At 37.6% G+C, this 15,036-nt stretch overlaps 1 protein-coding gene across 7 annotated transcripts in view; it reads left to right on the forward strand.

Annotated features, from left to right (window-relative positions):
• Positions 1–11,333, forward strand: part of SGCE (sarcoglycan epsilon) — a 67,273-nt gene extending 55,940 nt beyond the window's left edge. For 6 of the 7 annotated variants that reach the window (XM_024767063.1, XM_024767064.1, XM_024767065.1 and 3 more), the window contains 2 exons: positions 8,214–8,257; positions 11,057–11,333. In XM_024767063.1, coding sequence (XP_024622831.1) covers positions 8,214–8,257; positions 11,057–11,073 — 61 coding nt within the window. In that variant the 3' untranslated portion in view covers positions 11,074–11,333. The remainder of the gene's footprint in view (positions 1–8,213; positions 8,258–11,056) is intronic. The other variant, XM_024767068.1, reaches the window with a different exon arrangement.
• Positions 11,334–15,036: the final 3,703 nt, after the last annotated feature.

Here is a 15,036-nt window from a genome sequence, read left to right on the forward strand (position 1 = left end):
TGAAATGTCGATATTTATTCTTCAAAGGTCGATATATATTTTCAAACATGAAGTGGTCAGATACATTTGAGAAACAGGGTATTTTGTTTTTTCTGTTTAAACTACAAGAGTTCTCAGAGCCTTTAGTGTGTTGATATGCTTTGTGAAAAGCACGGAAAAGATCGGAAGAGGTAGCTCTATTTAAAGAACACAGTTTGGGAAATCTTCTATTGACAAAATAACAATGCTATCAAATTTTAGAGGAGAGAAATATTCATTATAATGAATAGAGGAAATTGAATATGTTTTTAAGTCAGTAAAACTTTAAGGGAGGAAAAAAAGCCTGGGTCACTTTTTAGATAACGCTTTCTGACCATATTTGTTGGGAATAAGGATAACTCTTTAAACTTTATTTTGATTCTATGTTCCTAGGACTTCGCAATTTTGCTACTAATATACAAGCAAAAGAAAACTTCCTACCTAGTTTATAACTAAATGCATCTTCCTGGTCCTTCCATAACCCCATCGAGACTGTCCTTATGTTGATCAGATCTCTCTGTTTGCAAATGCAATAGGTTATTTTATTGAACTTACAACAATTTGACCATACATGTATATTTAAGTCCAGAAAACCTTTATATTGTTCAGATTTCTGCTAATGGAAAAAGTCCGTTAACTAGCACTTGTATATAAATAGGGTACATAGATAATTGATGATGTTCACAATGATTATTCTGAGGCACTGCAAGATCATCAAGTGTGTCTGACTCATCAGAGGAAAATTAAATTACATTCAATATAGTTTCAGTGTTGAGTTTATATTATCTTTCTTTTATTCTTGGAAATGGATAATATGTGCACGGTCTCTATGGTAACTCCCTATAAGCTAGAATATGTGATTAACCTCATTTTCCAACCATGCCAGATAATAGAGAATTTATTGTTTCAGATTCATCACAACTGTCCGTTACGCAAATTCAGCTTTTACTCCTTCCCTGTTTTTGAAGGTTTATTTCAGCCCAAGTACACACATACATAAATATTTTGGTCATTTGGATCGAACTGAATTCTCAGTGTTAAAATGAGATATTCGATGAGGTATCACAATACTTGATAACCAGGTATATCCTTGGATAATGCTGCCTGTTATTTATCAATTGACCCTCATGCATCTTCACATATTCATACAAACTGTACTGAATTTATCATTCATAAATAATGTGGCTAGCTACATTATTTTGTGTTTATTCTTCAGACTTGACAGCAGAAATATTCAGGCATAATAGGGCTGGAAGTTTATGTTGGCTTCTAAGTAAGACTCAAGAACATTCAAAGCTTTCCTTAAGAGCTGCATAGAAACTTGTTTGGGTCTTTGAAACAAGTCAGTCCACGAGGTATAGCGAACCTCGTGACAGCGAGGTCTATAGAACTCGTAGCAGTTGTGTAACGGGAGGCTGCCACAGTTACTTATCAATTACGCAGTAATCTTTTCTTTTTGGTAGAATGCTTCATAGGACTCCAGACTGGCACCTTAAATTAGACAGTAAAAAAATGTTTAATCATTTGCAGATGATAAAATCGAGATATGGATAAGAGACCTAAATTAGGTCAAAACTGAGATTAGGTTATTTACCAATCTTGATATCAAGTCAGGGATAGATAATGTGGTCATTGACCTCGAAGGATTTCTGATTCAGGTTATGGGCAAGGTGATTGAACACATAGTGGAAAGGGAAACTGGAGCAGGCCCAGGAGACGGGACACCTGCTAGAAAGGGGGGATTTCATTTTGTACAGTGTTCCTTCTACTTTTCAGATCAGAGAGACAATATAGACAGACTTTTAAAATTATCACATAATATAAAAATATAAGGCAAATTAATTTTGATCTTTGCTAACGTATTTATTGTTTCATAAACTTTTTAAAAATAAATTTATTTATTTATTTTTAATTTTGGCTGTGTTGGGTCTTCGTTGCTGTGCGTGGGCTTTCTCTAGTTGCAGCAAGCGGGGGCTGCTCTTCGTTGTGGTGCACGGGCTTCTCATTGCAATGGCTTCTCGTTGTGGAGCATGGGCTCTAGGCGCGTGGGCTTCAGGAGTTGTGGAACATGGGCTCAGTAGTTGTGGCGCACGGGCTTAGTTGCTCCTCGGCATGTAGGATCTTCCCAGACCAGGGCTCGAACCCGTGTCCCCTGCATTGGCAAGAGGATTCTTAACCACTGCGCCACCAGGGAAGCCCTCATAAACTTTTTAATTTTGGAATGATTTTCAAGCTACAGAAAAGTTACAAAGATAATACAGGGTTCCCAGAGATTCCCCCACACCATTTCTCCCATCGTTAACATCGTACAGTCCCTTAGTTTGTCACAACTAAGAAACCAACATTGGTGCTTTACTATCAACCAGACTTCAGATTTTTTTTTTTTTCAGATTTCACTAGTTTTCCCCCCAATGTGCTTCTTCTGCTCCAAGATTCTGTCTAGGACACAATAATTGGCATAACTCTTTAGTCTCTTCTGCTCTAGGCAGTTTCTTAGACCGTCCTTGCTTCCCATGACCTTGACAGTCTTGAGGAGCACTAGCCGTGTCTTCTGTAGAGTGTCCCCCATCCCACAGTATAGTCAGGCTGCCTGCATCTGTACTTAATCTGTTATCTTTGTAGCTCAGTGAATATGTGTTACCATTAATAGGAAGAAGAATTTTTGCCTCTATAGGCAGTCCCCTGACTTAGTACAATTCATTGCTAGAAATCACATTCTAAAGTAATTCTTAAAAGTAAATTTGCTTTGCCCGAAGAATCATTGTTGTGATTAGAGGTTACGTTTTTGACCAAAGATGTAACATCAAAAATATAATACAGATTTGACTGATGTACTTCAAAGATAAGCTTTTGTAATGATTTAAATTAAGAAAGTCAAATTCCAAGGCATAGAATTTTATAGAACATTCTATAAAACATAGAACATTCCTAAAAGGAATGTTGAGAGATAGTAGTCTAGCCTGGTTATTCCCAAACCAAGTTGCATGTTACACTCCCCTGTGAGGCTTTTGCAATACAGATCCCAGGGCCCTACTTCTGGGAGTTTGGAAGCTGGTGGACGTATGTATTATGGTGGAGCAGGAAAAAAACACTGGGAATCCCAGCTTTAAATACTTAAAGAACCTACGTTTTAGGATTCAGTATTTCTAGTATTTCTGTTGTGGAGGGAGTGGGGGGAAGTTTTAAAGGGGGAACGGTTTCTCCTAATTCCCCCTGAGGGGTCTGTGCTAAAAGAAAATGTGAAAGGGGACAGTCCAGAGTGTTGGGCTTTGTGCCTCTAGATTTTCACACTTCCTTAAACTGCCGAGGAGGATGGTGTGGAGAAGTGAGAGATTAGTGCTGATTATAAAATGATATCCGAATGGGACAGAGAAACGGTAAACCTTGAAAAGATAAAAACCACCTGTAAACTGTGCTCATTTTGCGATTTCATGTGAAGTATTGACTGGAGGATCCCAAATATTCAATTTCTAAAAAATAATTTATTCTTTAATTTGTAGTGTATTATGTGGTCTTTTAGGGGGTAGATCTGCCTCTTCATTATTGTTTTTTTAATCCCAACATCAGTATCAATTGATTTTCCCTGAGTGGGAGGCCTCGTCAATGGGGAATTTATATAAGGAATAATAGGGGAAAGTACCCAAACATTTTCTAGGAAGATTTTAATTGGCTATACAAAAATTTTCCTTGTTCATTATACTAAACATAACACTTAATCCAGGGTGATTGGGTCTCCCTCAAGACAGGAAGTAGGTTGTGTTTAATCTTTTGCAAATTAACAAGTATAAAAGTAAAGTTAAGTCTTCTAATTATAGATATTTAGTAACTAATCATTTTAGCTTTTATCGAAAGTATTTTTCCATTTGTCTTCCCTTGGGTAATAGTGAGAACCAGCTTCATGGTAAAATTCCATAAATAAAAAATTAGGTTTCAATGAAAGTTAATATCAGTTGAAGAGACTGTTTCGGGGGATCAAGATAATGATTTCCTGTTGACAAGAAGTGTCGAGCAGCCAAGGATATTTCAGAGCCATTGGCTTTTTAAAAAAATTCAGCGAGTATATGCTAAAAGTGATAGATATAGTATCTCTCTGATGGATTTTGGTTCTAGAGATTTGGACTTCTTCAGTTTAAAGCTGTGGTAGGCTTGCTTTCAGCTTTATAAAAGTAGGGAAAAGAACCTAAAATAAATGAATTTCTCCTTTCTTCTTTATATTCCACGTATATTCTACATTGATTTTAATTAAAATTAGATCTTGAAATTTAAAATTGTGGTGATGTTTCCAATTTCTTTGTGTCCTTCCTTCCTTCTTTGAGCAAAATAATGGCCTGGTTCCTTAGTAAAAGTAGTCATAGGGTCCACATCAGCATTTTTGTAGAAAAAATTTTGTAGAAAATTCAAGGTTTGGGTAATGTCAATTTTGCTGATAATTGAGAAGTTCCAAAAAGATATTACTATTTCTTATTTTTAAATGAATACATACTAATTCAAAAGAAGTGTTTTGTGTTCCACATAACTAAACTAATGTCATTTGTTTTCAACTCTGGCATGGATTCTGTGGCTTTATACAAATCCCTCAGCCTTTCTTTGCTTTTGAGTCTTCAAGCAAGTAGGAACATAATGAGTTGATAATCATCAACCTTACTCATAGAATTACTCTACAGGATATCCAAGAATGTCAAATTACTTTAAAATGGTTGCACAAATAATAAATAATTGTGTACTCCCCCAAATCACTTATTTATTAATTTGCAAGTTATTACCTTTGCTTTCTTAAAGGATAGAGTTTGTGCAATAGCCAATTTACATAATTTTCTATTTAAATGCCTGTAGTTAATGGTAGTAAAAATAGAAAAAAATTAATGCTAATAATTTAGAGAATTACAGTTTTTGTAAATCTTTTTTCTACATAATTCAGTTTACACATAATAATCTTTCCACCAGTCCACTAATAGCTTAATTATTCTAAAGAGTTTGATGACTTTATAAAGGTCCTTTCTTTGAAGGATCATAGGACTTCTGTTTGAAGTCAACCCCGGCTTTTCCTGTCTAATTGCCATTAGCAGCCTGCTTTCACCAAAGATAGAAGCGTTTCCATTTTCTTACTGCATTCTCTGCTCAACTATAGCAAAGTCAGTCGTGGGCATTTTTCTAGTATGCTTGAAGCAGCACTCTTATGAGTTACCTCCCTTCAACCTTTAAATGGAATACATACTTCAAATATGCCCATCATAGGTATATTAACACTCACAGGCTTACTTGTAGCCACAAGTTTGGTCAACCGCAAAATCAGTCATGTGTGCGCACCTTGGAGACTCTGGGGATGTGGAATCTCCACATAGTTTTTTGTTGAGCACCTTGTTGCACACACTGTACTTGTATGTAACTCATCTGAGTTTCAGTTGAAGTTGTGAGGAGCACATGTACATTGTTCAAACTTAACAAACTTAATTGGGATGCTCACTGCAGATACTTTTAAATCCCTAAACCAGTGTAATACACACAGTTGCTCATACTTTCTCCTCCAGATTTCTTACTCATTTGTGTGGCACTTTCTGAACTAACCATTTCTCTTCAAACCTAACCAAGGCCATTGCTGTTTAGAAAGTTGTAGCAAAAGAGGAAAAAAAACCCCGAAGGCTAGAGAAGAAATGACAGGGTGTAGATTGACTTTGATCCGTGGTTTTAAAACTGTGTTCCATAGAAGGGTCAGGCGGGTTGGCCAGTGAGAGAGTGGGGTCCAGCTACTTCATTCACAGATTGATTTTGAATTTGGTTATCCTGATCTAAGGCTTTTGAAAGGCTTTCTTTTTCCTCTTTGGTATCTTTATTTTGTCAAAATGTATTGATTTAATCCATTAATAGGCCAGGTAGAGCTAGAGATGATAGGAAATGAGGACGTGTGTGTGTGTGTGTGTGTGTGTGTGTGCATGTGTGTGCATGCAAGGTGTGCTGTATTCATTTCTAATGTAGAATAGACCCAAAGTAGTTGTACCTGAGAAGTTAAAAGAAAACTCATATCCCCCTCCCAAATGTCCATGAAATTGCATTTTGACTTTGGTAGTAAAGATGTTTGTTTACCCGTCTTTAAATCTGTAACTTAATTTCCTTTCTGTGGTTTGTAAATTAATCTTTTTACTTTCGTGATCAAAAGCACTATAAATACATTGTGTGAAGTACTGAAAGAATAAACAAACCAAGGAAAATACTCTCGGAGACCACACAAGGATAAATAGGGCTGATAGGGAATAGCAAAAAAAGAATGTAATTATTGAGATGAATTATTAAGTAACTTCCTCAAATTGAATTAGAACTGATTTTATTTCCTTAACCATATATTTTAAAAGGAACTGAAACTTTAAAAAAAAATCACTTGAAGTCATTACCATTCCTATGGATTAGTTTAAGTTTGAACAGTATTTAGTATGTACTGTTTTTGAGTTTAGATCACTGTATTTGGAGCATAATATTTGCCTGGCTGAAAGGATTCAGATCAACGCTTTTCAAACTTTGTTTCTTGGAGGTTTCTTACCAATGCCTTAGGGTCCAGCATGTGAGGCAAAGGAAACAAAGCAGGCGGGATTCCTGGCTCCCTTGTTTCAACCCGGGCAACCTCACATTTACCTCTTTTGTACATCGAGAGTTCTGCTTAGGATTTCAATTAAAAGGAATTCCATTGCTGAAGAGAAACAAAAAACCTTGAAAATCCCTGGCTTGGATCAAGCCCTACTCTGTTGCAAGGGGCTGACTCCTAGAATTTCTTCCACACAGAATCTAAATTGTACATTTTTGTAAACTAATTTTCATATCAAAATCTGAAAATGCATGGGTGAATATGAGTGTTGATAAACATGTATATTATGTGAATCTTTGTAAGTATCTTCATCTTTGCATGTATTCATCCAAACATAATTTATTGCATGCTTACTGCTAGGGATGCTAAACAAAATAGGAAGGTTCTTACTGTTAAGGCTCTTTGGGGCAGTTAAACATTATGTGAGGAGAAATACAATGACAGCTTGTGTATGGAAGCCCGCTCAGTGGTAACCTAGTTGGCAAAGGGGTGCTTAGAGAGTGAGGAGGTGGTACTTGAGATGTTACTTTTTAAATTAAAAATAATAAGTTAAATATTTTAATTAACGTTCCTGTGGGATATTTTTAAATTATAGGAGTAATATGAGTCCACTGTAACAAATTTTGGGTTGAGTTTGGAAGGATAAATGGGAGCTGGTTGGGGGCAACAGATGATAGTGGCCATGGTGGCGGTGATTCTGTTTCAGGAAGTTCAGGGAGGGCTCCACGTAGGAACCAGATACATTGATGGCCTTCCAGATCACACTAAGAAACTTGAAACTTAATTTGCAGTAGGTATAAGGAAATAATGAAATGTGTTCATTTGAATGACATAATCAGATTTGTGTCTCAGAAGATCATCTGACAGCAATGTGCACAGTGGATTATAAGGGAGCAAGAATGGGAATGAGGAAATAATTCAGATCAGTTGCCGAGATCCAAATGAGAAATGATGATGGCTTCAACCAAGGTAGCAGTAGAGATGGGGAAGACGCAAACAGATTCAAAGGAGATTGAGGAGAATCATGAAGGGTTCCCAAGGGATTCATTGTAGAAACTGAACGAGAGGGAAGAGTCAATGATGACTTCCATATTTTGACTGGTGCAGTTGGGTGGATAGCCAGTGTCATTCCCTGGGATTTGGATGGAGGAGCACAGGTTTGGCACAGTGAATGAAGACGGTAATATATGTTGTTCTGTGAGTGTGTATATGTGTTCTAGGCCTGGATCTGAAAGTGTACAGGTTACAGACACAAGCCCTGGAGTCCTATGTTCTCATCTTTATCCACCACTTCCTGGCTACGTAGCCTTGGACTTCCAAGCCTATTTCCTCATCTGTAAATTGAGAAAAATAATACCTACCACCTATGTTGTTGTGAGGTAGAGTATAACATGTAGTAGAAACTCCATGAATATTATCAAATATTGTTATTATTCATCTTCCTCAGACCTCAGTTTCCTCATCCATAAACTTATGAGAGGTGGGGGGCTGTGTTTGTGCTGGATTAGATGATTTCTGGGGTCTTTCCAGCTATATAAGTTTTTCATGCTAATGTGTCTGCTCTCTGTTAACATGTGTGTGGACAAATACAGTTTTACTAAAAGATGTTAATCATTTCTAGGAACTTGCCACATCAGACTCAGATTCCCCAACAGCAGACTACAGGTGAGTATGAAAAGTAATAAGTTCATGTTTATGAACGAAGCTAATAGATCAAAAGATAACTATACTACTAGATAATTTATGAAGCTTTAGCTTCACCAAGTGAGGCAAAACAGTTGTGTCATTCCTTAATCAGAGTTAGAACCTCTGAATAATAGCTTAGATCATTGCGTAGATTGGCATAAGAGTGATAAACACAGGGTAAATGATCTTACAGCAAAAGCATCCGTGGAGGTCCTGTCTAATTAAGGAAGACTGAATAAAATCCCCTTCCTTCAGTGAAGCTCCCTATTCTTCCCCTTGGTATGAAAAATTCTTAGCTTGGATGCTTCCAGGATTTGTCTCAGTAAGTGAGCAGCTTGAAACTGACTCTTACAAAAGGAAACCATTGTGACTAATCACTGAGGCTTCAGGGGGATAAATGAGAAATGGTTGGTCTGGTTTTAATGCCGTTTAAAAAGCTCTTATAACATGACCAGTGACAACAAGATGGCGGGCAATTCTCCCTGGACTATTCTATTTCCCTAAGACTTGCTTTCTTTAAGTTTATTTCTTTCAAGTGTCCCTAAAAAATTTCCACAGCCAATTATTTCATTCATCTCTGTACCAAGTAGATAACTTATTCATGATTGTTTTCTAATTAGTGGTTGATTCCTAGTTCTAATTGCTGAGCAACCAGTAATGCCTTTGTAGCTCTTTTGGAAAAGCCAGAGAAGTTTTAAAAATGTAAGTTGGATGTGGAGTTCTGAGTATGAATAGTGGTATTGTGGTAGGGAAGCTATTAAGTAAGTCTCATAAAAACTTTAGGCACATATAGAAAATGATTGCTTGTTTTCATTCAAAAAATTATCTTCTCTATTACTGCTTTCGGGAATTTAAGGAGATTTTCGTTTGACAACTTTTCAAAGATTTGAGGCAAGTATAATGAAGTTGTTCATCAGATTTTAATTATGAAATAACGTTTATAAGAATTTCCCCCACAATTCTGATTGCTTGTTTTAATTAAATGCTAACATGTTTCAACAAGACTGTTCAGTATATTAATGCAGTGGTGCTACTGTGTGAGCATTCAGGAGATTAATAAAGGAACAAACGGCTGTAATTGTGTTTGTCTAAAGAGCAAAGAAATAAATGAATCCCTACTACCACTAATTTCATGACTTTTTTAAAAAGACGTATAATTTTAAAAGAATATTTCTTCAATGGAAATGCTAGAACTTCTTCCTCATTAACCTCCTAGACTTCCGTCTCTCCTAAGATGTCATACCTCTGATTCTTAATTAGTTCAGACAAGGAGTGAAGGAAGACAATATCTAGAAAAATAGTGAATAGTTCTTTCGAATACTTAAAAAATCTAGATTTGACTTCTCCCCGCCTCCCATTGGGAGAAATAAGGAAACCTAAGTAGATGATGTTAGGGAGATTTACCTAATAGTTGTATAAATTTTTAGCAAGTAGACTTGTTAGCTTGCTACGTTTTAGTAATAGGCACCGTTTCCAAATACAAAGATAATTTATGCCTGAGCAAATGTTATAAGAGCCAAAGAATTTCCCTAGGGGGATTTTAGGTTGTTCAACATAATTTTCTAAGTTATTTTTCTAAGACAGGTTTTGGGGAACAAGCATTTTGCTTGAGTCAGGAAAGCTTTCATCTCCTTTTTAGTTAACACTTATAGCCTATTACCTTCTTGCTTTCTTATATTTTTCTGTAATTTTCTGTATTATTGCCTAAAGTACACCATATCTTCTTGGTTGTTTTCTTCTTGTTCTTGATGAGTCCCCAAAGTACCTAAGTGCTAAAGGGAGAGAGACCAGCCTGGCATCTTTTATAATTATGATATTAGATTTTTGTGTTTCTGCCTCTGATAAATGTAACACCAAATAGTCGTACCTCCTGAAGAGAAGAGCTAAATGGGCAAGTTACATTCCTTATTCCCATTCTGTTCATGTGAATGAACTAGTGAAGTTTGTTTCTCTGTTTATAAGTTATTCCATTCTGTCTGCACGTGCATGGATTCAGTGCTATGTATGTATTTTCATGTGCACAACAGCTTTGCTGTCCCTCTATCCTGGTTATCCTGGTATCGCAAAGAGGCAATTAGTGCAGGATTTTCATAATTTGTTTTTTCCAACTACCTCAAAGCACTATGCTGATGTCACAGTTTTCTTTATGAAGGTAATTTAAGCACAGGGTTTGTCCCATGGATATCAAGTCATTTTGTTTGCAGCTTGCTGTATGGAATTTGTCAAGGGAGGGTATATTTTGAAGTTTGTTTTCTTTAGTTAGTTGTTTTCTTTTAAAAGATCATCAGAAGTTTAAGAAATGAACTAGCTGCTGGGGTTGTAATCCTGGACTTAAGCACTAGCTGAGATAATAGAGCAGTTAAGAGCTGACAATAGCACTACCGTTTGGACCAGGCCCAAGCCATTAGTTTTGATGCCCCTTCAGGTTTTCTCATTTTCTCTGCCCTTCCAAACCACATGATATTTTCTAAAGAGCCACGATTAAAAGGTACAGTCATACGTCCTGCAGTCAAACTCATTCTTTTTGTTTATTGTGGGAGGAATTTTCAGGCCGTGCCTTTTGAGAAATACGGAACATTGTAGCTTTGACCCAAGAAGGAGATGACTAATTTAGAATTTCCTTTTTTTTGAAAACCAAATGCAGAGAAATAATGCAACATAATTATTTCAAATTATGTTAAGAAGATAGAACATTACGCCTTGCAGTAATTCGTTTTGCTCCAAATCTAAAAGTGTCCATGCTTAACTTATGCCCATATTCATTCTTACACATTGCAGGTAAATGGTATCCCTGAAGAAAGAAAACTAACCGAAGCAATGAATTTGTAATCAGACAATAGAGCACTTATATCTTATTTTTGCTCTCTTCCAATAATGCATGAGCTTTTCTGACATATGGTATGCATGTTGACAGTATCCAGTATATATCAAATAATACAATATAACATTCATTTTACTAATGTATTTTTTTTGGTACTTAAAGCATTTTTGACAATTTGTAAAACATTGATGACTTTATATTTGTTACAATAAAAAGTGACCTTTAAAATAAATATTATTAATGAAGCCTGAAGTCTGGCAAGATTTACTTCAGAAAGTGTTTGATTGCCTCCTCTGTAGTAGGAATCTTTCATTGCTAGGAACAGGTTCGCGTGTTGGTTCTTTCTTTAATGAGATTTTTATTAAGCACTTCCTATAATGTATAAAATGTCTATGCTTCTGTGTTCCGAGTGAGCTACCCATTTACTTAATACTTTTATCCTTGTGGCCTGTAAAGCTTGTTGTTTTAGGGTAAACATGGCCCTTTGGATTGTGGATCTGATGATCCCCAGTTCATGAAGGGCAGCCCAGACTGCATACTTAACCTGACTCTATAATCAGATATTTGGTTTTAGAAGCATGCCAGGAGTTGTTACTCAAAAAGAGAATAGTTACGTGCTGATGGTGACATGAATTAGCTCCAAAACCCCAGGCTTCCCTGTGGTAAAACTACTTTCAAGGCTTAGCAGAGTTTCCTTATACCATGTTGGTATATACATGCTTCATGCATCTTGGACACTACTGGATCAATGTGGTCATCAGGCCAACTAGCAGGCCGCTTTGTTGCAGACCAGAAAACCTTCTCTTAATCTGATCAGGGCAGATTTCTGCGTTACCTATTAATTGGTCAGAGGATACACAATTGCTATCTAGATCTGATTCCAGAATCCAAGAAGATTCCCTGTTAGTGTTGTGAACAACTTGTCTTCCACTTAGGGGAAATAGTCTACCATGTCCTTGACATTGAAACTCCCCCTCCCAGCCACACCTTCCTGGGACTTAACAGACATTGAAACTCCCCCTCCCAGCCACACCTTCCTGGGACTTAACAGAGGATGTGGGATCTTTGGTTTTTTAAAGATTTACCTCATATTCCTTTCCAAGACATCTAGGGTATTGCCACTCGCTATTCTCCTGGATTGATCAGCTTGAGGTTGTAAAAGTATTGGGTCAGGGCCATGTGCTAGGAGAAAGGAAATGTTGCCACAACTCCCGGCAACTAGACTGTGGCACAGGGTGGAGAGTTAACAAACTGTTGCTCCTGCCAGGTGAAATCAAACTACTCCTGGTAGTCCAAATGAGCAGGAACAAAGTAATACAGGATCCGCAAATCAGGAACTGCAGATCAGGAGTCAGGAACCGTATTCATCTGTTCTAGGAAAGAGACTACTGTGGGGATTGGAAAATGCAGTTGGAGTTAGCATCAGTTTTCACATTGACCATATGGAGGAATTGAATGGGGATAAGAATCATTGGCCAGCATCTCACAAATCTTTGATAATTGCCTTAATCTCTGCAATTCCCTATAAACCAGTGATTTTGCCTCTGACTTAATATTTCAATAGGGAAGAAGATCCACATAGCTTTCCCAGTGGTTGTTGCTACCTTAGTAGCCCTTACTTTATGGGTAAAAAAATGTGGGGATTCTGCCCCATGCTGAGGATTTCTGTCCCAACTAAGCACCCTCATAGAGGGCAAATGAGTACATGGTGAGTTTGGGGTCCCAATGGTGAACTTAAATTAGAACACCTTTTTTCAGTAAGCTGTTGCCCTAAAAAACCAGTTGCAATGGTTGTCTGCACTTTCAGGAACTCATGAAAACTCAGCTCTAGGTGCCAGATATCCCCTAAAAGTTTGTGACTTTTCTTTTTTCCATGGCCACTCAATAAACGATGACCTTCTCTTTGGGGAAGTTCACGTCTATAGGTCTACACCGATGATAGAAGAGAGCATTTGGTAAAAATGTTAAGGCTAAATTTGAGGCTAAGAGAGTACTTACAGAATAATTAAGTAGAAAACAACATCAAGGCTGGAGCCTCCGAGTACAGATATAGCATGTAGGTGGGGTGTGTGACCTCTGGGTTCAGTGGTCCAAGATTTGAGCTCTTGCTTCCCATGTCCTGACTATACCCAGTTGAGGGGATGGATCAAAACTTCCACGCAAACCATTCTAAGATGGAGCAGCCTCACAAATTTGCATTTTGGAATTTCTTATGGAACACTCTTCTAGCTGCTTATCTGTTGTACACCCAATATGTTAATATGAGTCAAGTCATGTTCTGAGGACACTGTGGTGGACCAAACAAAACACAGGCTCTGCCTTCATGCAGTTTACATTGTAGTAGGAAAGAAAGACATTCATCGAGTTGTCATACAAATAAATGTCAAATTGCAACTGTGATAAATACTATGAGGGAAAGTCATTGGTGCTACAAAAGCTTATCACAGGGGGATGTGACCTGGTCATCAGGGTCACAAAAGATTTCCTAAGGAAGTTTGCTCTGCTAGCAAAAGGATGAGTAGAAATTGCTAAGATGAAGTGGAGGAAAAAAGAGTATTTGAGGCAGAGAGAAGAGCATTGCTAAGTCCTTTGGGGAGAAGAGTTCCGGATGAGCGTAGGAGTTTACCGGAAAGTTCAGTGCAGCCAGAGTATGGAGTATAGGGAGGAGGTGTTGGGAAAGTGAGACCCAAGATAACGGGTACGACCAAACCATGCGTGACTTTAAAGGCAAAAGCGTTTTAAGAACGAAGGATGGTGATGTGGACATACTTTGCATTTTTGTACAATCAATCCAGCTGTAATATAGAGAAGAGATAGAGGAGGTGGGCAGAGTGTGAGTGGGTAGACCAGCTAGGAGGCTATTGTAGATATAACTGGAGAAATAACTTTGGTGGTAGAAGAGATGGAGAGAAATGGAGAGATTCAAGAGCTATTTAGAAACATAGGCAGAACACTCCATGACATAAATCACAGCAAGATCCTTTTTGACCCACGTCCTAGAGAAATGGAAATAAAAGCAAACAAACAAAAGAGCTATTTAGGAGGTGAAAAACAGCAGTTGTTGGTACATTGGATACTTTGGAAATGGTGTTAAGGAAAAGAAAGGGGCTAATTCTGATGGGGCCGTGTCAAATGGTAGTGCTGTCCATTGTTATAAGAGATACTGGATAAGAACCAGGATTGAGGAAAACAGTATGAGTTCAGTTGTACATAAGGTGAACTTGAAGTGCCCTTGAGAAAACCGAGAGACATGGGCTGTTGGATACATGAATTTGAAGCTCAAAGTAGAGGTCTGGGCTGGTGATATGATTGGTAAGTCATCTGGGTGTACATAGTCATTGACGCCGTGAAAGTTGATGAGGAATCTGGTCCTTGGTATGTCACCTGAACACTCGTGGATCAGCTACATTTTGTGTTACAGTTATTCCTCCAATGGCTAGCAAAAGAGTGGGGTACGTAAAGTTGAGTGTTTGCCGGAATCTAATGGACAGAGAAAGGCAGGGATGGTATTTTATTCACAGTTCACAAAATTAAAATGTAATATTACTTAGGTTTTTATTGAAACCATACTATGTTATTAATAAATCTGAAGTTTTAAAAGGTTGTACATGGGCTGCAAGGGTTTCTGTGGTTAGATCATCTCACTTTACATTCCATTAATAGGCTGCAGTTCATCTTAGGTAATTTATCATGTAGTTTTCATATTGGTGCTTATATTTTTTTAAACTGTGACAGCCATGGCAGCGTGCTGCTTAGATCTTCTTTCAGGAAAGAATTTGCCATTCAGCTGCAAGGAGAGCAGTTAACTGACAGCTTCCAGTCGTTAGCACTTTCAGGACCTGCCTTTGGCCTCTGAACAGAGAAACTTCCTGGGCAGGCACCCTTCAGCCATGACTGAGCATGGTCTGAGCCCTAGGGTCTGGGACTCCTCTGATGG

Source organism: Neophocaena asiaeorientalis, unplaced genomic scaffold (genome assembly GCF_003031525.2).
Source record: "Neophocaena asiaeorientalis asiaeorientalis breed wild unplaced genomic scaffold, Neophocaena_asiaeorientalis_V1.1 scaffold70, whole genome shotgun sequence".
Classification (NCBI taxonomy): Eukaryota; Metazoa; Chordata; class Mammalia; order Artiodactyla; family Phocoenidae; genus Neophocaena; species Neophocaena asiaeorientalis.